Source organism: Rattus rattus, chromosome 7 (genome assembly GCF_011064425.1).
Source record: "Rattus rattus isolate New Zealand chromosome 7, Rrattus_CSIRO_v1, whole genome shotgun sequence".
In the NCBI taxonomy this organism is placed as follows: domain Eukaryota; kingdom Metazoa; phylum Chordata; class Mammalia; order Rodentia; family Muridae; genus Rattus; species Rattus rattus.
The window spans coordinates 68,304,180-68,328,168 of NC_046160.1; the positions used below are offsets into that span (position 1 = coordinate 68,304,180).

Consider the following 23,989-nt stretch of genomic DNA (forward strand, 5'->3'; position numbering starts at 1 on the left):
ATAATTTCATTATTTTCATTACCTTAATTTTAATGACTCCATCTTGTGGTTCACAGTGTTGCTTGAGAAAAAGCTTTAGTTTATCACGAGAAAATAGGTGTTTTCTCCGGCTGATGTTGAGGGAAAAGGGTAATATTAGTACTAACAATTTAACCAGAACTCTATAATCGCTATACATTTAAAACTTGACTTCTAAGTCTAGGAGTCTACACAGTGAGAATATTCATCCCCCAACGATACTTAGTAAACTTTATTAGAAACTCTACACAGAGGATATGCTAGAACTTAGAAAAATGTGGATGGATTAGTTATAAAAAGCCTATTACAATGTATGTATTTGTTGTTCAAAAACACAGAAATAAGTAAATAGAAGCATTGTTTAAAATATTATTTAAAAAATAAAATTAGTAGAAAAATTAAAATAAAAATGATTAACTATGACATAGTATCAACTAATCGCCTGTTCACAATGAGATCTTAGCAAATTTTAAAGTACTTTGTGTTTAATATCATATAAGAGCCAACACATTTCAAGAGAATTAAGATTAGATTTCAAACAAGCAATTTTAATTATCCCTTTGATTTTCCTCAAAAGCAACAAGAGCAGCAATAAACACCATAACAAACAAAATCAAAATGGTCAAAACAAACGAACAAACAAACAAACACACAAACGGAAACAAGCCCAGTACAACAATGCTGGTAAAATGTAAATGTTTTAATTAAATTCAGTACATGTCTTTCAAACAAAAGTAGAAAGTTTCTCAGTCAATAAACACCCCCAGTGTAAAGTATCGCACCTCCTCAAACCGTACTCCATTCCTCGTCTTTAAGGGACTTGGGAGCAGCTGGCAAACAGAAGGTAGTAACTTACTGACAATGAACACATTGATTATTGAAGTCTGCACTGTCTGACATGGTGGCCAGTAGCCACAAATGGGTTTCTTTTTATAAATACATAAGAAGTCAGTTCCTCATTTTCACTTCAAATAAGGGCTCAAAAGCTATAAGTGGCAATTAGCTATCATTGAACAGTACACAGGACATTCTTTAACAGTGAAGGTCTATTTTTGACAAAGGAGCTAAAACCATCCAGTGGAAAAAAAGATAGCATTTTCAACAAATAGTGCTGGTTCAACTGGTGGTCAGCATGGAGAAGAATGCAAATCGATCCATTCTTATTGGCTTATACAAAGCTCAAGTCCAAGTGGATCAAGGACCTCTACATAAAACCAGATACACTCAAACTAAGAAGAAAAAGTGGAGAAGAGCCTGAACACATGGGCACTGGGGAAAATTTCCTGAACAAAACACCAATGGCTTATGCTCTAAGATCAATAATCAACAAATGGGACCTCATAAAACTGCAAAGCTTCTGTAAGGCAAAGGACACTGTCACTAGGACAAAACGACAACCAACAAATTGGGAAAAGATCTTTACCAATCCTACATCCGATAGAGGGCTAATATAAAAAAAAACTCAAGAAGTTAGATTTCAGAGAATCAAATAACCCTATTAAAAATGGGATATAGAGCTAAACAAATAATTCTCAGCTGAGGAATATCGAATAGCCGAGAAGCACCTAAAGAAATGTTTAACATCCTTAGTCATCAGGGAAATGCAAATCAAAACAACCCTGAGATTTCACCTCACACCAGTGAGAATGGCTAAGATCAAAAACTCAGGTGACGGCAGTTGCTGATGAGGATGTGGAGAAAGAGGAACACTCCTCCATTGTTGGTGGGATTGCAGACTTGTACAACCACTCTAGAAATCAATCTGGAGGTTCCTCAGAAAATTGGACATAGCACTACCTGAGGACCCAGCTATACCACACTCCTGGGCATATACCCAAAAGATGCTCCACCATACAACAAAGACACATGCTCCACTATGTTCATAGCAGCCTTATTTATAATAGCCAGAAGCTGGAAAGATCCCAGATGTCCTTCAACAGAGGAATAGATACAGAAAACATGGTACATCTACACAATGGAGTACTACTCAGCTATTAAAAACAATGACTTCATAAAATTCATAGGCAAATGGACGGACCTAGAAAATACCATCCTGAGTGAGGTAACCCAATCACAAAAGAACACACATGATATGCACTCTCTAATAAGTGGATATTAGCCCAAAAGCACGGAATACCAAAGATACATAATTTATAGACCATTTGAAGCTCAAGAAGAAAGACAAGTGTGGATGCTTCCGTATTTCTTATAAGGGGGAACAAAATATTCACGGGAGAAGAAAATACAAAGACAAAGTGTGGAGCAGAGACTGAAGGAATGGCCATCCAGAGACTGCTACACATGGGGATCATCAAACATGCAGTTACCAAACCCAGTCACTATTGAGGATGCCAAGAAGTGCATGCCGACAGGAGCCTGACATAGCTGTCTCCTGAGAGGTTCTGCCAGAGCATGACAGATACAGAAGTGGATGCTGGCAGCAACCATTGGACTGAGAATGGGGTCCCGAATGGAGGAGTTAGAAAATGGACTGAGTTGCTGAGGAGTTTGTAACACCTTAGGAAGAACAACAATATCAACCAACCAGACCCCCCAGAGCTTCCAGGGATTAAACTACCAACCAAAGAGTACATGAATGGATCCATGGCTCCATCTGCATATGTAGCAGAGGATGATCTTGTTTGACATCAATAGGAGGGGAGGCCCTTGGTCCTGTGAAGGCTCGGATGCCCCAGTATAGAAGAATACCAGGGCTGGGAGGTGGGAGAGAGTGGGTGGGTGGATGGGTGGGTAGGTGAGCACCATCATGGAGGCAGGAGGTGGGGGGATACCATGGCGGGGGTTCTGGAGGGGAAACCGGGAAAGGAGATAATACTTGAAATGTAAATAAAGAAAATATCCAATAAAAGAAAAAAATAATAATACGAATAAAACCCAGTGAGTTCTCTAGCGAAGCGAGTCTCTTACAGGCCTAGTACTGTCTTTCAGTGAACAAGGCATTACTTTTGAGCCCAATAAGGCTGTAAGTTAGAGGCTGGAGAAGGCTCAGTGGTTTCCAGCACTTGTTGCCTTGTAAAGAAACTAGGTTCTCAGTATCCATACGACAGCCTGCAATGTTAACTCCAGCTCCAGGAGATCCATTGCTTTCTCTGACCTCTGCCGGGACTAGGCAGATGCTGGCAAAAACATTCATACACATAAAATAAAAAAAAAGAATCTAAAGAGTAAAAAAAAAAAAAAAAAAAAAAAAGAACAACAAAAATAACTTAAGAGTTGTGGCAAAGAGTTGTGTTATTTTACTGCTTCACTACCAAGCACAACTCTTACTCTAATTCTTTAGCTCATCAATGAAAAATATAAAAATGAGTCAGTAGGGACGGAACTAAAGTCTAGAGGAATTATAAACTAGAAGCCGAAAAGTAAGTAAAAACCAAACCATATTAAATAGGAAGCAGAATTGGACCTGCTGTCTCTATTTTGAACTAAAGACAAAAGGAGATGGATGAAGTCAGCTGTGAGTGAGACCTGCTGTCTCTATTTTGAACTAAAGACAAAAGGAGATGGATGAAGTCAGCTGTGAGTGAGGAGGGTACGTCCATGGCCTCCATGTCCAGTCACTGAGCACACGGTCCCTCAGGCATGGTCTGCCTGCTGACCTTGCTACACAACACTGACAGCCACAAAGGTCATCCTAGAGAACCACACACTTGAGTTCTAAAATAAAAATTTTAAATAAAATATTATAACACTTTAAGTTTATGGTTTTTTATTGGGCTAAATGCTGGGATATCTGTGGCCCACTGGCTGTAGGCTGGACACACCTGCTACAGATCTTGAACTGATGATAAGGTCTGCCGAACAAACCAATCACACACCTCCTTGTAACTACAAAAGGTGATATATCTGCGCTGGTGACCTGGTCCAGCACGCAATAGCACTTGATGCCAAACCTGATGACCTAATTTTGATCCCTGGAATTCAACATGGCAGAAGTGACTGACAAGCTGTCCTCTGATCTCTCTGTGTTACTTGGCATGTGTGTGCACATGTACACAACACTAAATGTTTAAAAGCTGTGTTTTTTGTTTTGAAATAAAGCAGGACATGTGTAGTAAAGTAAATATGTGCAGATGGTGGTGCACATCTTTAATCCCAGCACTCAGGAGGCAGAGGCAAGGGAATTCTTGTGAGTTTGAGGGCTGGGCTACAAATCAAGTTCCAGGACAGCCAGGGCTATTACACAGAGAAACACTTTTTAGAACTGTGCCCTGAGCCCCCAGCGCCCCCCAAAAAGAAAAGCAGGTGGTATCTCTGACTCAGGATCTACCTAATACATCACTCTTCTTTCATTACCTGAGTGAAATATGGGGCAAAAGGGAAGAGAGAACAATTAAAAATTATTTTACAGTAAATGTCAAGTACTGAGTTTTACCTGATTTGTGTTGCTTTAACAACAGCAGACTCATACATTTCCTTTTTAGTGGGCTGTACCCTGTATCTGAATAATAAGGGATCGATTGCATCTTTCTTCTTCCTAAAAAAGAGGGGACAGATCCAAATCAGTTAAACCTTAAACATGAGGTCCTTAAAGCTTCATTTCTTCATACACTGTAGTAATAGAATCATTGCTTTTCTCTCTCCCTTTTGACACAGAATCTCATATGTAGCTCCAGCTGGCCTTGAACTAGAAAGAGCAGCTTGCCTCTGCCTCCTACGTACAGGGATGAAGGTGTGCTCTACACTGCCAGATATAATACAATCTTATGTGGTTTTAACTAAGGTTTTTTATAAGTTACATAGCCTTTCCACATTGTATTAGACAAAACAGTGTAAGGCATAATTTAATCTTAGGTAGGCATTTTAATTACTCATTCAATAAAATTTCTTCTGGTGAATAAAATAGCTGGGAATAAATTAGTACTTAGTATCATTTAGGTTAGAATTTTTTTTTTTTTTTTGAGACCGGGTCTCAGATATTCTGGGCTTGCTTTGAGTTCATTACATAGTTAAGGATGATACAGAACTCACTACATAGCCAAGGGTACCTTAACCCTGGGTCCTCCTGCCTTCCCCTTCCCAGTGCAGCATTACAGGCATGTGCCACCCGTTTCTCTTCATGGGGAATTGAACACATCTTCATGCATGCCAGGTAAGTACTCTACCAAGTGAGTTACCCCCAGCTCTATGTCAGAAAAGTTTGATGTCTAAGGACCATAAAGGAAAGTGGGCCCAGAGGGACATTGTCTGTAGTCCCAGGCTCAGGAAGCAGAGGTGGGAGGGTCAGAAAGCCAAAGTCAGCCTAAGGGACACAGAGTTGCAAGCTGGCCTGGGAATCTCAAAAAGAAAAGGGAAATATAAGGTTATTGGAATCACTTTTAAACTTTCTTCACAGTGGCAAGCCGGGCCTGGTGTTTGAGACCTGTATTCAGGAAGCTGAGGCATAAGATCAAGGCAACAAAAAGTAAAACGTATAGTCAATATATACTTTAAAAAAGGAAGTATAGGTCAGTGGTAGAGTACTTGTCTAGTTCAGACACACACACAAAAGGCAAATAAACTACACGGTTAATCCTCGTTCCAACTAACTTCTCACTAACCTTTAGGGTGTAATTATCCATTCACCACTCACTCAGCAGTGGAAAGCCAACAGTATCCTAGATACTATTTGTAATGACAAAAGCCAGCAGTCACTAAAACTGAAATAATGGACCAATGCAATCAAGCAAAAACAAATGAAACTCCCAAATCTTACATGGACAGTGATACTTGATAGATTGACTGATAGGCCTTCCAGGAAGTTGGTATTTAAAGAGGTGTGTGTGGTGGTAATGATGGGGGAATGAAGACCAACCCAGGAGTAAATCTCAGAAAAACTTCAGAGAAAGAAGAAATACTAAAGAACCCGAGGTGAAAGTGTGCACAAGAAGCAGGGTCATGAGGAGAAAGAGGATTCATTTAGTCAGAGGTGGTGACAATAGAATTAATGGAGCTTTACTGTAGCCCTTACATTAAAGCTTCCTTTGGGATACAATCCTGACTGCATTCTTCCTAAGGAAGCATGATGACCAGTCAGAGACTAGAAACAGTTCCTATTACAACTTACGTACCAAGTCGGAAGAATATACAACTGACTTCCATTTGTGTGACTTTCCTCTCTTGCTACTCCATGTCTAGGTCTACACAGAGGAGAAATTTCACTGAACTTAAGTATCTCAATCGTAGCTGCTGATCCACCACCAGCAAGGAACTGACAAGAACAGATCTGTTTCTATCTGTAAAGTGACATGCTAACACCAAACATACTTCTCAGTGTTAAATCAGACAGTAAGCTGTGAATATTTTAGCCAAGGTTAACTATTAAGAATATAAGGATGTCCAGAGCTTCAGTATACACACACTGTGCTTTATGATGGGAAGGACCAACAGGGATTCTTTGAGAATGTAGTTTAAAAATCATGTGCTTGGAACTGAGAAGACAGCTCAAGAGTCAAGAACACCGGCTGCCCTTCCAGAGGACCTGGCTTCAAATATCAGCATCCACATGGCAACTTACAGTTGTAGACAAAGCACACATATGTAAGAAATAATTTCTGAAATGAAGCATTTGTGCATGTTTCAGGAGGTGAGGCAGGGAGAGAATGAGATCTGCTCTCTAACATCTTGATGACTGTTATTGATGACTGTTAACTAACAAAAACTCATCTATGAAGGAATATTGTTTGGATGATTAGTCTGCTAACCACGTCCAGACTGATAAGTAAGCTAGCATGTTCTGAAAGAATCCAATTTTATATTTATGTGAACTGTAAGCCACACCTAGTTAAATATTTTCCTTTATAAGAAGTGCCATGCTCATGGTGACCCTTCGCAGCAATAAAACCTTAACTAGGACAGAAGGTGGTACCAGGGTCTAGGGTATTGCTGTGATAGGCCTGACCATGCTCTTGTTTGGAAGAATGCACACTTTGGAATGTTGGATTAGAAAAGCAATTGAATGCTTTAATGGGGCTTAATGGGACTTACTGGCAGGAACATGGAAGACAGTGGTGGCTGTCAAGTGGGGTGACTTGAACTATGGAGGCGAGACTCAAGAGTTTCAGAGAGGAATTTCAGTATGTGGCCTAGATACTGTTGTTATGATATTTTAATGAAGAATGTGGCTGCTTTCTGTCTTGGTCTCCAAAGTCTCCCTGAGGCTAAACTAAAGAGTTTTGGATCAACTATATTAGCAGAGGAAATCTCAAAACAGCCTAGTATGGACTATGTGGTTACCAGTATTCACTCTTACATATGTCTATAATGAAAAGGAGCAAGCTGAGAAAGGAAAAATACAAAATGTACATTTTGAGGAAAAAGGAGGCACCAGGAAGAGGAATAGAGCTGAGTCCAGTGTTCAAGGAGATAAACAGAGAAAAGCCTGATGTTTGACAGAATAAAGGACTGGTGAGCTCAGGAAAAACCCCACCTAACTGTTTCAATTTATGAAGGGAATAGGGAAAAAAAGCTCTCAGCTAGTGTGCTGGCTGCAACCTTTTACCTTAGCACTCAAAAAGCAGAGACAGGCAGATCTTGGAGTTTGGGGCCAGGCTGGTCTATATATAGTTTTTGGATAGCCAAGTTTTAGGCAGTGAGAGAAACCATTGAAAACAGAAAGCTAGGCAGGTGGTGGTGGTGAATGCCTTTAATCCCAGTACTTGGTTGCAGACAGGTAGGCAGATCTCCCTGAGTTCAAGGCCAGCCTGGACTACAGCTTGAGTTCTAGAACAGCTAAGGCTAAACAGAAAGACCCATTCTCTAGAAAAAAACAAAACCAAAATAAAACAACAACAAAGCCCCAGAAAGCTGCAGAACTTGACAGCTTTAGTCATGGGGTTCTGGCTTTAGAGTCAAGAATAGAAGAAATGGGGTTATGGAATCTTCCCCACAGCTAAGGAAAGCCACCGAAGCCAGGCGTGTGTGGCTTTGGAGGTCTGCATGGAGGCCTGGAGAAGCCATTGTGTGAAGCTGTAAAGGGGAAACCTGGATGCCTTGGAGACCTCAAAATGTTGGGGATGCCAGAGTCCTGGGGTACCTACTGAGGAAAGCTGCTAACAGAAAGTGGAACAGGCAAAGAGAAAAGTGTGTTACAGTTAACAGCTGAAAGGACTTGGCGATCTGAAGAGTGTTTCAGACATCAGACATGGAGATGCAGTTTGTAGGTTTCCCTGCTGGTTTCAGTCTTGCTTTGGCCCAGTACTTCCTCACTGTGTTCCCTTCCCTCCCTTTTGGCACCACAATGCATATCCTATGCCATTATATTTTGGAAGTGTGTGATCTGCTTTTTCATTTTGATTTTACAGGGGACTACAGTTAAGTTATTGTTTGAATTTCAGAAGCCTTTGAACTTTTAAACTGCTATAGATTACCAGGACTTTTGAAGTTGGACTAGATACATTTGGCATTATAACATGGCTATGCACATATAGGGGCCTGGGAGTAGAAAGTGGTGATTGGTGGTGGTACAGCTGCCATGGAGGACAGCTGAAACTAAATATAGTAGGTGGAGAGCTAGTTCACTGGGCAAGGTGCTTGCTGTATAAGCACAAAACCTGCATTTGACCCCAACCCCCATGCAACAGAGGACTACACTTGGAATCCCAGTGCTGGGGAGGCAAGACAGGGCAAGCCTCCAGGGTGTTCTGCCCAGCCAGCCCAGTGAACTCCAGGTCCTAATGAGAGAACCTGTCTCAAAAAATTAGATGGATGCCTATGAGTGGAGTGGAGCTTAAGGCTGTCCTCTGGCCTCCAAATATCATACGAACATGTATCTGCATGCACATACATGTACACCATGTGTACCTACAAAATAAAAACAATTAAGAACAAAACACACCCTTATGTGATCTAGCACTCAAACTCCTTCATATTTGCCCAAATGTGCAAAAAGCTTACACCAACACGGAAGCCTGCCATATATGTATGTTCACAGCAGTTTTTATTTGAAATTGCCAACACACGGAAGCAACAGACATGTCCTTCATCCAGCACTCGAGAGGCAGAGGCAGGTGCATCTATGTGAGTTCCAGGCCAGCCAGGACTATTACACAGAGAAACCCTGTCTCAAAGCAAACAAGCAAGCTTGTCCTTCAGTAGGTTAGTGGAACTGGCATATAAGGAGTAGAACACTAGGCTGGTGCAATGACGATCTCCAGGACCTGACCACCTGAGCTCCATACCCAGAACCCACAGGGTGAAGAAAAAACTGGCTCCCACATATCCTATGACCGCCATAGGCAGGCTGTAGCACACATGCTATTTTATTTGGTCTTGGTTTTTTGGAGACATTGTCTGACTATTTAGCCCAAAGGCATGTGCACTGTCAGACCCAGCAAGGGGGATGGACTGCTCTTAAGCAGCTAATTAGAAAGTTAATTAGGTTTACATTTTGGAAATTCTAACATGTTGTTGAAATAGGTAATTTAAGGACAGCACACCACAGTGTGACTAGAAAAGGAAAGGCAGGAAAGAGAATTTGTATTTCATTAGATGATCACCAATCTGATAGCTAACATATAAACTACTCACCCATGTTGAAAAGAACTGCTTTGTGTTTCTGAGTCGTCACTGTCACTGATGACAATAGTCTCTCCGTCAACACTGCTCATGTGTCCATTAGTAAAACCATTTTGATGTAATGGAGGGAGGACTTCCAAGATCCTACACTGCAGCCTGAAACAAAGAATCACAAAATGCAAGGCCCATCAGAAGAGTACTGTGTCTAGTTCTAACAGGGTCTAAAAGAGACATCTTACTAGCAATATAACCCAAATGCATTCATAAACTACACAGGTCTATATTCTGAAGACTATGGCTAAGTAAATAATTCAATTAGAGAAAATCTGACATCTAATTTTTAAGTACAGTGGATGGGATTCTTGAGCTGTTTCGGTGCCTGCCAGCATGCACTGGGCCAGCCCAGGGCTGCACAGGGTGACAAAGCAGCACAGTCTCCTGCTACGCTTCCAGAGGAGAAGGAGGCAGGAGTGAGTCAGCAGGGCTGCAGGGGCAGGTTTGCCCTTCATGTTGGCAAGTATAATCCTATTAGCTTCTCCCCATAACATACTTAACAAAAAGGCAGGGAAATGGTAAACTCACTTTCTTGCTGGGGTACCTTACTCTACCCGGAAGAGAACTCTGAGATCTCTGGGCTCTGGTCCTGTAGCCCCCTTCCCGTTGTTCTCAGGTAGGCCTTCAGCTTCAGACTGACAACTGCACCCTCAGCCTCCTGATTCTGCCTTCAAATATGGACCACAACGCTACACTCCCAGCCCCTGGTAACCCACTTGTCAGATCGCCAAGTGTGAGAACTATGCTTTCGGAACCTAGGGAGCCAGTTCTCTTACATACTCTTCCCTCTCCAACCATCCACAAATACATTTTCTATCAGGAGAATTGTGATCAATACATTATTTATCTTATTAAATCTAGTGAGGTTAAATTGTCTCTACGGAATTGCATTTGAGACAATTTCAATATACATATGAGGCTAGCCTCAAACTTTTTTTTTCTTGGTTCTTTTTTTCCGGAGCTGGGGACTGAACCCAGGGCCTTGTGCTTGCTAGGCAAGCGCTCTACCACTGAGCTAAATCCCCAACTAGCCTCAAACTTTTGACTCTCCTGCTTTAGCCTCTGAAGTACTAGGGGCACATGCAATGTGCCACCAAAACAGTCAGTAATTACACTCTTAAGTGATGCAGTGATGTCACATGCCTTTAACCCCAGCACTTGGGAGGCAGAGGCAGGCAGATCTCCGTGAGTTTGCAGCCAGCTTGGTAAACATTGTTTACCAAGACAGCCAGGGCTACATAGAGAAGCTCTATATGTCTGTGAGTGTGTGCATGTGTGTGTGTGCGAGCGCATGTGTTTGTATCAGTATTCACAGGACTATTCATTTGACAGCTCTTCTCCTAGGAGTAATGATAATTATATCATTACATGTATATCTATGGTGCACAGACACCATGCACAGTCTTGTTCATTGAATGAGATAGCACAGTCTCTAACATGGGCCTGCCTCTCTCCTCAGAGAACAGGGAAACAGCTCATTGCTAGAAATGTATGTTTATTCTTACTGAGACTACCCTTGATTGCCTGACAACTACAGAGGGACCGGATGAGGTCCCACCAGCCCTGGCTCTTGCTTCTTCTGTTGCTATGTTTCTACATGTCCTGCTTTCCCTTTTTTTTCCCATTTTATGTGTACGCGTGTTTTGCCTACATTTCTGTCTGTGTACCATGTTTTATACACATATATTTTTATACACACACATTCATGAGTAACAGTTCGCACTGTTCTTTTTTTTTTTTTTTTTTTTTTTTTTTTTTTTTTGAGCTGGGGACCGAACCCAGGGCCTTAAGCTTCCTAGGCAAGCGCTCTACCACTGAGCTAAATCCCCAACCCCAGTTCGCACTGTTCTTACAGACCTGAGTTCAGTTCCCAGCACTGACTTCAGTTGGCTTAAAGATGCCTCAAACTGAAGCTCTAGTGGAATCCAATACCTCTGGCCTCTGCTGAAACGTGAATTCATGTACACAAACCCACATGCACATATGTAATTTATAATAATAAATATAAATCTAAAATAAATAAATCGTTGTAAAGGGCTGGAGAGGTAGCTCAGCAGTTGAGAGTGCTTACTGCTCTTGCAGAGGACCTGATTTCAATCCCAGCATCCACATCAGCATGCTCACGGCTGCCTGTAAATCCTGCTCCAAGGACATCCAACACCTCTGGCTTCCTCGGGTGTCTAGCTCATGTGCACACACCCACACACAGATATGCACACTGTGCCATCTCAATATCTAAGAGCACCGCTGCTCCTGCAGAGGACGGGGGTTCAGTTCCCTAGTCCACATTTCGGCTTGTAACACCAGTTGCAGGGATCTAATGCATATAGTGCCCATGTGCACTTACGGGAATCACACATAAACATAAGTCTTAAAAGACTGAAGAACAGTCTTCATTCTAGAAAACCCGAAATAGAATAAATACACGAAGAGTTTTTACAACTGAAAGAAAAACAACGAAATTTTTAAAAATTAGTAGGTCTGAGTAGACACTTCTCTAAAGAAGATAAAAATGGCAAAGAGCCAATCAAAAAGATGCTTGGCTCATTTGCAAAGCACAGAATCAAAATCACAGCAAGTAGTAGACCATTTCCATTAAGGTGGCATTTATCTCAAAAGCAAAATTTATCATTAAACAAGTTCTGGGAAGGCTGTAGAGAAATAAGAACTGATGCAAAGACGTAGAGAGAATATTTTATATCTGTATGGATGTGTCACCTGCCAATAATAATTCTGACGGCCTACAGCTTAGGCAGGAAATAGGAAATGGGACACCTGGGAAAGTGCCAGGCTTGGGAGATTCACCCAGGAAGATGTGACAAAGTGGGCCCATGGTACCAGAGAACAGGTAACCAGCCATGCAGCAGAATGAAGATTAGAGTAAATGGGTTATAAATTATGATCTAGTCAGAGAAGAACCTAGCTATATGGCCAAGGTATCTGTAAATATATTTTTGAGTCTAAGTCTTATTTCTGGGAGCATAGGGCTGTGAGGAAGAACCAGGACCAAACTTTTACAGCAGACGTTATAAAAAACAGCATTTCCATTTCCCCACAAAGTCAAACACAAAACTGTCATAAAGCTATCAACTCCACTTAAAAATTGAAAAAAGAATTTAAATATTTGAACACCAGTGTTTCCAGTAGACAAAACATAAAACCAACCAAAAAGTCCACTGACAGCTAGATAAACAAAATATGGTTATATAAACACAACAGAACATCCTGACATAAAAAGAATGACATTCTAATACATTCTAAATATGAATGGACCCTGGAAACAGTCAGTGTGATAAGCTGCAAAAGGACAAACACTTGAACCTGCTCACATGAAGTATATAAAACAAACAAGTCATAGACAGAAAGTAGAATCAAGGTTACCAAGGGAGGTAGAAGGGCAGAATGGGAAGTGATTGCCTAACGAGTACAGAGTTTCTGTTTGGAATGATGAAAATGTTCTGGAAATAGTGGTGATAGTTATACAACGCTGTGACCACCACTGAATTTCACAATTAAAATGATTAAAATGGCAAAGTGGGTTTTTTTTCTTAACACAAAACATAAACCTATATTTTTGTCCTAACAGAGAAGCCTGGGAGAAATTCAATGAGCACACCCACATTGCCAGCAAATGGAAGTGTCTAAATGTTTGCAGGCTGACTTTCACACTGGCCGACAGAGGTAAAGCAAAGTTTCTAAAGAGGAAAAACTGCAAGAAGTCATCTCAAAACTTTTTGGGTAGTGGTACAGTTTACTGACAAGATCTGGAATTTAGAGACATGAAAGCAATAAAATTGTTTTTTATTTCCTTCCTTCCTTCTTTCTCTTTTTGACAGGATCTGGCTATCACATTCACTTTTGAAGACTTAAATCTCACATCTGGATCTACAAGGCCCAGTCTTCACACGGCAATGAAGAAAACTTCAGGGAATCTGAGACTGATAATAGCAGAGCCCACACATTTCTGATAGTACTGAAGGTGATGGTCATGAGAAGAAAAATCCAAGCCCACTTAGGGCCTAGGCATTTGGTGTAGGGTCTAAATGATCTTACATATCACAGAGGGAACAGTCTACCCACAAATGGGTATACAGTGCTGTAAGAGTTTGAGGTACTGATCTCCTTAAAACCACGGAAAGAACAGTTTCCTGACAGTATTAGGGAGAAGGAAACCAGTACATTATTGAGACACTGCCTAGAATGTAATACACATTTGATATATCAATTGAATTAGCTATTGTCAATATTGCTATTAGCTATGTACCACACACAAACCACAGGTCCCACTCTTGACTAGGCTTTACTTGGCTTCAAGAGTTACTCAAAATGCTGAGTCAGCACCTAATAGACTTCCACAGAAATTAGCTTAAATGTCTTTCAAATCCACTTGCTATTATTTCTTCATTCCAGAGACTCCAAAGATTATTGAGATACAAAAAAGTTTAGAGAATCACAAAATAATTATTAATGGCAATAAAGCTTTCAAGTCATATTTGTTTCAGAAAATGGAAGATTAGTTTAACAATCATGACCTAAAAAGTGGCGATCCCTAGCACCTCAAGAGATGTGCCACTTGCTCACTCAAGGGACAGAGAGTTGAGGTAGCTTTACATGAATAGCATTTGGGGGGAAAAGGGCTTATAGTGACAGAAATGTTCGATATCCAAACTATATCAATTCCTGTCAATATCCTATCACTGTTACCATAATTTTGCAAGACAATATCATTGGGAAAAACTTTGTTTTATAGCCTTATGTGAAGCAATAATTATTTCAAAACAGTAATTTAATTTGCTAATAATAGATATAAAAATATTAACTCTGATTACAAGTGTTTATTCCATATACGAGAAATAAATCAATAAGGGATGAAAATAATGGATACTATGTATGTTACTTTTAGAATAAGTCCAAAGTCAAGGCCAACCTGGGCTACATGCATAGTGAGTTGAGGTCAGCCTAGGCAACACAGTAAGAATCTAGCTAAAAAAATATAAAAATATAAAATATTTTATATAAAATATAAAAAGTCTAGTAGGATAGCTCTTGGGAATGGTAAAGGCACCCGTCACCAAGCCTGATAACCTGAGTTTGACCCCAGAATCCACACAGTGGTAGGAAAGAACCAATTCTTCTAAGTTGTCCTCAATTTCCATATGAGAGGCCCCCACCCAAATAAGTACATAAATGTAAAAATACAGACAACTATCCTGAGTAGTTTTGAAACTAAAAATGATCTTATCAGGCACTGTTCTATGTCTCTAATCCCAGCTATTCAGGATGCTGAAGGAATAGGATCATGAGCTCAATTCTAACCCAGGAAACAAAGCAAGATCTCATTTCAAAAAGCAAGCAAGCAAAAAGAACTATCATTATCTTAGAGTCATCAAGAAACAATGACAGGAATTTTAGGATGTTGTTTAAGACACACATTCCTTGGCCAGGAACTAGCAATCTTGGCCTTATTAGAGGTTCATTTGTGCTGCTGTGACACACACCCTGACAGAAATCAACTGATGAGAGGGGGGGGGACTTATTTTAACTCACAATTCTGAGTTATAGTTTATTATTTTGGAGAAGTCAAAGGCAGGGCCTCAAGCAGCTAGCTTGTCCCATTACAGCCACAGTCAAGAGGACAGAGATAATAAAACACCCTTCCTTGCTCTTCTCTCCTGGCTTGCTCATATTTGGAATCTTGTCTTAAGAAATGCCTGCCCACAGAATGGTGCCACCGCGATGGGCTTTGTCACCTAACAGCCAAGACATGCCTGAAAGTCAACGGGATGTAGGCAACCCTGCACTAACACGGTCCCTGCTCCAGCCACGCAGCTTTCAATCCCAGAGCTCAGGGTCTCTAGGTTGGCCTCATAGCCATAGTCCACATAGCAAGTTCAGGACAGCAAGGCCTACATAGGGGACTTTGTCTCAAAACAAATAAGCAAACGAAAAAATGAGACAAAACAAAAAACCAAACAAACAAAAAACAAAAAGGTTTCCTTCTAGGGGAAATCTTGGTTCTGTCAGCTTGACAATAAAACCCAATCAGCACAAGCATTAAAAGATCAGTTGTTGGGGTTGGGGATTTAGCTCAGTGGTAGAGCACTTGCCTAGAAAGCAAGGCCCTGGGTTCGGGTCCCCAGCTCTGAAAAAAAAAAAAAGAAAAAAAAAATCAGTTGTTAACCAGCTTGATGTGGTGACCTGCACCCTTACTCCCAGCACTCAGGGAGCAGAGGTAGGTGGATCTCTGAGTTCAAGGCTAGTCTGGTCTAGAGTTCCAGGACTAAAGCCTCTCTTGAAAAATCACCTAAACAAATAAAACAGATCATAGTATAGTTATCCAGATTAAAGCCTTTAAAAAAAAAAAAAAAACAAGGGGGTTGGGGATTTAGCTCAGTGGTAGAGCGCTTGCCTAGGAAGCGCAAGGCCCTGGGTTCGATCCCCAGCTCCGATAAAAAGAACCAAAAAAACAAAAAAACAAAAAAACAAAAAAAAAAAACAAAAAAAAAACCAAAACAAGTGGGTAGGAGCTGGAGACACAGGTCAGAGATTACGGTTAAGAGCACTGCTGCTCTTGCAAAGGATCTGGGTTCAGCACAGCACCCCCATCGTGGCCTTCTGACCTCTATGGGCAGCAAGCACACATATACTGACCAGCAGGCAAAACACTCATGTGCATAAAATAAACAAGTTTTTTAATTAGTATGTTGCTGGAAATTTTTATATACTATCTTTAAGACTAAATAAGAAGCTTCCCTCCTGCATTTGTGTCTAATATGCCCCTTGCCCCCTCTACACCCCAACTCCCCCCGCCCCGTGTGTGTGTGTGTGTGTGTGTGTGTGTGTGTGTGTGTGTGTGTGTGAAAATTTCCCCTTTAAACTTCTAGTCAAACTCAAAAGCAATAATACATCTGTAAGTCCAGGCAGGACAATCAACAGTTCAAAGTCAACCTTAACTATGTAACAGATGTGAAAACCACCTGGGCCACATGAGACCTTGGCACTTACAAACAAACAAATGAATACAAACCTATTTCTAATTAACCCCTTTTCAAAAATGTCTTCTCGATCTTATGAGGACCCAGTCACGGGCATTAAACATGTATATGTTCAAATCAAAATAACTCTAAGTGTTCCACTGTGTTCTCAATGTGAATACATTCTATTCATGGATTACATTAAAGAGAGTGATACCAAAAAAGCTCAGGCTGGTAATGCACTTGCTGTTCAACGCCAAGAACCTGAGTTTGATCCCTAGAACCAATATTTTAGAGGAGGGGGGGAGGGAGGGAGCGCACAGTGTCTACTGGTGCCTTCACTACTTCACTACCATGGAGAAGACTGGAGTCAATCTTTTCCCCTTTGGCTGTCCCCTCCATAGACATGAACTACAGAAAGTATTGACAAGTCACTCAAAATTGCTAGCAATGCCTTCTGCACTGTCAGCTGCTCAGCAACCCCAACCAAAGGTTACCCATGATGAAGTTTGTGGAAGGACTCATGACCACAGTCCATGCCGTCACCACTGCCCTGAAGACTATAGAAGGCCCTATGATAAACTGTGGTGATGGCCACAGGGTGTTCGGGGAACATCATCCCTGCACCTACAGGAGCTCCTGAGGCTGTGGGCAAGGTCATCCCAGAACTGAACGAGCTCACTGCTGTGGCTTTCTGGGTTCCGATTGCCACTATGTCTGTTGAGGATCTGACCTGCAGATTTGAGAAGGCTGCCAGGCACAATGGCAGCAGGAAGGTGGTAAAGCAAGTATCAGAGGGCTCACTAAGGACACCCTGAGCTAGCTATGCTGAGAACCAGGTTGTCTCCTGTGACTTTAACTGTGACATCCATTCCTCCACCTTTGATGCTGCTGCATGCTGGCATTGCCCTCAATTGACCACTTTATCAAACTCATTCCCGCTATGATATAACAACAAATTTGGCTACAATGGCAGGATAGCGGATATCATGGTCCACATGGCCTCCAAGGAGTAAGAAGCCCTGGACCCAGCAAAAACACAGGTGGAGAGAGGCCCTTGGCTGCTAAGGACTCTGTCCAAAATCAGACCCTACCACTGAGCATCTCCCCTCACAGCTTCCATACTGGACTTATGGGGGAAGGAGAGGGTCTTAGGTAACCTAAATTCTATCAATAAAGTTCACTGCATGTGGGTAGGGTGAGTAGGGAAGAGTTGGGCAAGGAAGTATGTGCTTGTAAGCCTAGCTCTGTGAGACAGAGACAGGAATCTGTGGGTCCACTGTCCAGCCAGCCTAGCCTAGATAGTGAGTGAGCTCCAGGCCAATGAGGGATCTGTCTCAATACATTGGTGCTTTAGGAATGACTCCTAGGACCATGCCCTCAAGACACATAAACACAAAGGAATTACAAGAGAAAATGTCCATTTTTCTCACTTCTAATTATATCATGTCCTGAGTGCCTACTCCTTACATGTCTTTGTTCAAAATTTCTTCAATTTATTGAGAAAATATTGTAATATTTGAAATGTTAAGAGTGGTAGTATGTTGGTCACCTTTCTTTTCCTGTTTTGAGACAAAGCCTCCTTAAGCACAGCCCAGGCAGGCCATAGACCATGCTGGCCTTACCTTGCAGTGACCCTCCCACCTCTGCCCACAGGTTCTGAAAGTATAGACAAGCACGTGGGTCACCATATGATGCTAAAACTGATATATTTACAGAGTTAAAAGAATGCTATAATATTTACTTTCCAAGGTAGTTTGAAAAAAAATTGAAGCCTATAATAGCTTATGCTTTTTTTTACTAAATAATTTTTAAAAAGTTAATTCCACAGGGCTGGAATTCAGCAGTTAAGAGCACACACTACTTTTGTAGAAGACCCAGATTTGATTCCCAATACCCACAAGACAGCTCACAACTGCCCAGTCCCAGGGAATCTGATGGTCTCTTCTGGCCCCATTCATAGCATAGTAGTTATACACACACTACTGTGCAAACATACATATAAAATCTCTTAAAATTCTTTAAAACTTTAAGCCCATATAGTACAGAGATCATATTTAGGAGACCCCTAGAGATCAATGAAACGCTCCGGTGCAAATCTGAGTCTGCTCTGTTACTTATTTAACCTAAGTTGGGAAAGTCAGTCAGCTAGTAGAAAAAGCAGATTTTTCTGGGCTGGAGAGATGGTTCAGCGGTTAAGAGCACTGACTGCTCTTCCAGAGGTCCTGAGTTCAATTCCCAGCAACCACATGGTGGCTCACAACTATCTGTAATGGGATCTGATGCCCTCTTCTGGTGTGTCTGAAGACAGTTACAGTGTATTCCTATATATAAAATAAATGAGTTTTTTTAAACAAGCAGATTTTCAAAATCATACTCTGAACAAGTAAAGTATATAGCATTTTAAAAACTCCTGGGTCAATTAAATCTGCCCATGAAGAGTAATATGAGCACCTAGTGCTAGGCCCCTTGACCTACAGGCTCAAGACCTTCTCCTATGCTTTCCGTTCTATAATGTTCCAATCCTACCATACTTTTTCCAGCTTCTCCTCCAGTATTAATGGTCACTTCTTGATGTATCAGTGTGCCTTAGGAATACCTTCTGCCATCTATTTTCTCAAATCTACTTACTGTGAGCTTCCTAGAACATCTTATCTATGTGCCTTTTAAAACAGCTTTTTATCAGTGGAGTTATATCTTTTTAGTAAGTTACAGAACAGTGTGAGGCCATCTTTGTTTAAAGAAAAAAAGCCAGTTGATCTTGGCACACACCCCAACCAAAACCCCCAATCAAACCAAATAAACACACAAACCCCCAATCAATCAATTTCAAAATGATCCTATAAAAACTGTGTAGTTGGGGTTGGACATGGTAGTAGTTGGGGCTGGGCATGGTAGCACATGCCTTTAATCTCACCAGTTGGAAGGCAGGGGCAGGTGATCTTTTGGAGTTTGAGGCCACCTGGTCTATATCGTGAGTTCAAGTCAGTCAGAGGCTACACAGTGAGACCTTGTCTCAAAGCAAGCAAACAAAAAACTGGGGGTCTGAAGAGATGGCTCAGAGTTTAAGAGTCTTGATGTTCTTGCAAAGGACCAAGGTTTGTAATTCACAGCAACAACATGGTGGCTCACAATCGTTCATGACTCTAGGGAACCCAACACTACCTTACTGACTTCCAAAAGGCGTCAGGTATGCTAATACTGTTCAGACATACACACAGGCAAACCATTCTTACATATAAAATAAGTAAATCTCAACAACAACAAAACCAAACACTTGAGCTACATGAGACCTTGTCTCAAAAAAAAAATGTGTGCTGGGGAAATGACTCAGTCAATTAAATGTTCACTGTGCAAACATGAGGAGCCCAGTTCAACTCCTAGCACCCATATAAAAGACAAAGCAGAATATACTTGTCATCCTGTACTGGGATAGCAGATCCAGACAGATCTCTAGCTCACTGGCCATCTGTTCAATGGTGAGTTCTGAAAAGACACCCAACATCAATCTCTGGATCACCACACATGTACACATAACCACAGATTTGCACAAACATGCATATGTGCAGACACATAAGGTGGACAGTGACAGAGAAAGACACTAAATGTCGGTTTCACATATCAAGTGTGCATGCACACATACACCCAAATAAAGATGGTTCTGTATGTGGGACAGTTATAGCACCAACCTTCTAATGTTAGTATGAGAGTTGGGTCAGTAGGCTCTTGAGTAGTGTGCACAGTCTAAGCAGAGGTAAAGCGTATGGATAAACATCAAGCAGTACTGTCTATCCAATCTTGGATTTTCAGTTCACTTTAAAGTTCACATGTATGGTCCAAAGGATTGGAATTGCCTGTTCTTCTAGAAGGCTTACTATCTTACAAACACACTGAAATTATTAATTCTTTTTTTAAAATATTTATTTATTTATTATATATGAGTACACTGTCAGTGTCTTCAGACAGACCAAAAGAGGGCATCGGATCCCATTACAGATGGTTGTGAGCCACCATGTGGTTGCTGGGAATTGAACTCAGGACCTCTGGAAGAGCAGTCAGTGCTCTTTTTTTTTTTTTTTTTTTTATTAACTTGAGTATTTCTTATGTACATTTGGCAAACATCCCTTCCCTCCCCCCCCTTCCTTATGGGTGTTCCTCCCAACCCCCCCCCATTGCCGCCCTCCCCGACAGTCTAGTTCACTGGGGGTTCAGTCTTAGCAGGACCCAGGGCTTCCCCTTCCACTGGTGCTCTTACTAGGATATTCATTGCTACCTATGAGGTCAGAGTCCAGGGTCAGTCCATGTATAGTCTTTAGGTAGTGGCTTAGTCCCTGGAAGCTCTGGTTGCTTGGCATTGTTGTACATATGGGGTCTCGAGCCCCTTCAAGCTCTTCCAGTTCATTCTCTGATTCCTTCAACGGGCGCCCCGTTCTCAGTTCAGTGGTTTGCTGCTGGCATTCGCCTCTGTATTTGCTGTATTCTGGCTGTGTCTCTCAGGTTAGATCTACATCCGCTCCTGTCGGTCTGCACTTCTTTGCTTCATCCATCTTGTCTAATTGGGTGGCTCTATATGTATGGGCCACATGTGGGGCAGGCTCTGAATGGTGTTCCTTCAGTCTCTGTTTTAATCTTTGCCTCTCTCTTCCCTGCCACGGGTATTCTTGTTCCCCTTTTAAAGAAGGAGTGAAGCCTTCACATTTTGATCATCCGTCTTGAGTTTCATTTGTTCTAGGCCACTAGGGTAATTCAAGCATTTGGGCTAATAGCCACTTATCAGTGAGTGCATACCATGTATGTCTTTCTGTGATTGGGTTAGCTCACTCAGAATGATATTTTCCAGTTCCAACCATTTGCCTACTTAATTTCATAAAGTCGTTGTTTTTGATAGCTGAGTAATATTCCATTGTGTAGATGTACCACATTTTCTGTATCCATTCCTCTGTTGAAGGGCATCTGGGTTCTTTCCAGCTTCTGGCTATTATAAATAAGGCTGCGATGAACATAGTGGAGCACGTGTCTTTTTTATATGTTGGGGCATCTTTTGGGTATATGCCCAAGAGAGGTATAGCTGGATCCTCAGGCAGTTCAATGTCCAATTTTCTGAGAAACCTCCAGACTGATTTCCAGAATGGTTGTACCAGTCTGCAACCCCACCAACAATGGAGGAGTGTTCCTCTTTCTCCACATCCTCGCCAGCATTTGCTGTCACCTGAGTTTTTGATCTTAGCCATTCTCACTGGTGTGAGGTGAAATCTCAGGGTTGTTTTGATTTGCATTTCCCTGATGACTAAAGATGTTGAACATTTTCTTTAGGTGTTTCTCAGCCATTCGGCATTCCTCAGCTGTGAATTCTTTGTTTAGCTCTGAACCCCATTTTTTAATAGGGTTATTTGTCTCCCTCTTGGTCTAACTTTTTTGAGTTCTTTGTATATTTTGGATATAAGGCCTCTATCTGTTGTAGGATTGGTAAAGATCTTTTCCCAATCTGTTGGTTTGCCCGTTTTGTCCTGACCACAGTGTCCTTTGCCTTACAGAAGCTTTGTAGTTTTATGAGATCCCATTTGTTTCCATTCTTGATCTTAGAGCATAAGCCATTGGTGTTTTGTTCAGGAAATTTTTCCAGTGCCCATGTGTTTCCAGATGCTTCCTAGTTTTTCTTCTATTAGTTTGAGTGTGTCTGGTTTGATGTGGAGGTCCTTGATCCACTTGGACTTAAGCTTTGTACAGGGTGATAAGCATGGATCGATCTGCATTCTTCTACATGTTGACCTCCAGTTGAACCAGCACCATTTGCTGAAAATGCTATCTTTTTTTTCCATTGGATGGATTTGGCTCCTTTGTCAAAAATCAAGTGACCATAGGTGTGGGGTTCATTTCTGGGTCTTCAATTCTATTCCATTGGTCTATCTGTCTGTCTCTGTACCAATACCATGCAGTTTTTATCACAATTGCTCTGTAATACTGCTTGAGTTCAGGGATAGCGATTCCCCCCGAAGTCCTTTTATTGTTGAGCATAGTTTTAGCTATCCTGGGTTTTTTGTTATTCCAGATGAATTTGCAAATTGTTCTGTCTAACTCTTTGAAGAATTGGATTGGTATTTTGATGGGGATTGCATTGAATCTGTAGATCGCTTTTGGCAGAATGGCCATTTTTACTATATTAATCCTGCCAATCCATGAGCATGGGAGATCTTTCCATCTTCTGAGGTCTTCTTCAATTTCTTTCTTCAGAGTCTTGAAGTTCTTGTTGTACAAATCTTTTACTTGCTTGGTTAAAGTCACACCGAGGTACTTTATATTATTTGGGTCTATTATGAAGGGTGTCGTTTCCCTAATTTCTTTCTCGGCTTGCTTCTCTTTTGTGTAGAGGAAGGCTACTGATTTATTTGAGTTAATTTTATACCCAGCCACTTTGCTGAAGTTGTTTATCAGCTTTAGTAGTTCTCTGGTGGAACTTTTGGGATCACTTAAATATACTATCATATCATCTGCAAATAGTGATATTTTGACTTCTTCTTTTCCGATCTGTACCCCCTTGACCTCCTTTTGTTGTCTGATTGCTCTGGCTAGAACTTCAAGAACTATATTGAATAAGTAGGGAGAGAGTGGGCAGCCTTGTCTAGTCCCTGATTTTAGTGGGATTGCTTCAAGTTTCTCTCCATTTAGTTTAATGTTAGCCACTGGTTTGCTGTATATGGCTTTTACTATGTTTAGGTATGGGCCTTGGATTCCTATTCTTTCCAGGACTTTTATCATGAAGGGGTGTTGAATTTTGTCAAATGCTTTCTCAGCATCTAATGAAATGATCATGTGGTTTTGTTCTTTCAGTTTGTTTATATAATGGATCACGTTGATGGTTTTCCAGATATTAAACCATCCCTGCATGCCTGGGATGAAGCCTACTTGATCATGGTGGATGATTGTTTTGATGTGTGCTCTTGGATTCGGTTTGCCAGAATTTTGTTGAGTATTTTTTGCGTGATCGATGTTCATAAGGGAAATTGGTCTGAAGTTCTCTTTCTTTGTTGGGTCTTTGTGTGGTTTAGGTATAAGAGTAATTGTGGCTTCATAGAAGGAGTTCGGTAGTGCTCCATCTGTTTCAATTTTGTGGAATAGTTTGGATAATATTGGTATGAGGTCTTCTATGAAGGTCTGATAGAATTCTGCACTAAACCCGTCTGGACCTGGGCTCTTTTTGGTTGGGAGTCCTTTAATGACTGCTTCTATTTCCTTAGGAGTTATGGGGTTGTTTAACTGGTTTATCTGTTCCTGATTTAACTTCGGTACCTGGTATCTGTCTAGGAAATTGTCCATTTCCTGCAGATTTTCAAGTTTTGTTGAGTATAGGCTTTTATAGTAAGATCTGATGATATTTTGAATTTCCTCTGAATCTGTAGTTATGTCTCCCTTTTCATTTCTGATTTTGTTAA

The 23,989-nt window shown here is 41.2% G+C and overlaps 1 protein-coding gene across 1 annotated transcript in view; it reads right to left on the bottom strand.

Moving 5' to 3' along the window:
• The window catches only part of Baz1a (bromodomain adjacent to zinc finger domain 1A), a 90,755-nt gene that overhangs the window by 47,264 nt on the left and 19,502 nt on the right, over positions 1-23,989 (bottom strand). The window contains 3 exon segments of the mRNA XM_032907744.1: positions 23-110; positions 4,412-4,513; positions 9,544-9,687. Coding sequence (XP_032763635.1) covers positions 23-110; positions 4,412-4,513; positions 9,544-9,687 — 334 coding nt within the window.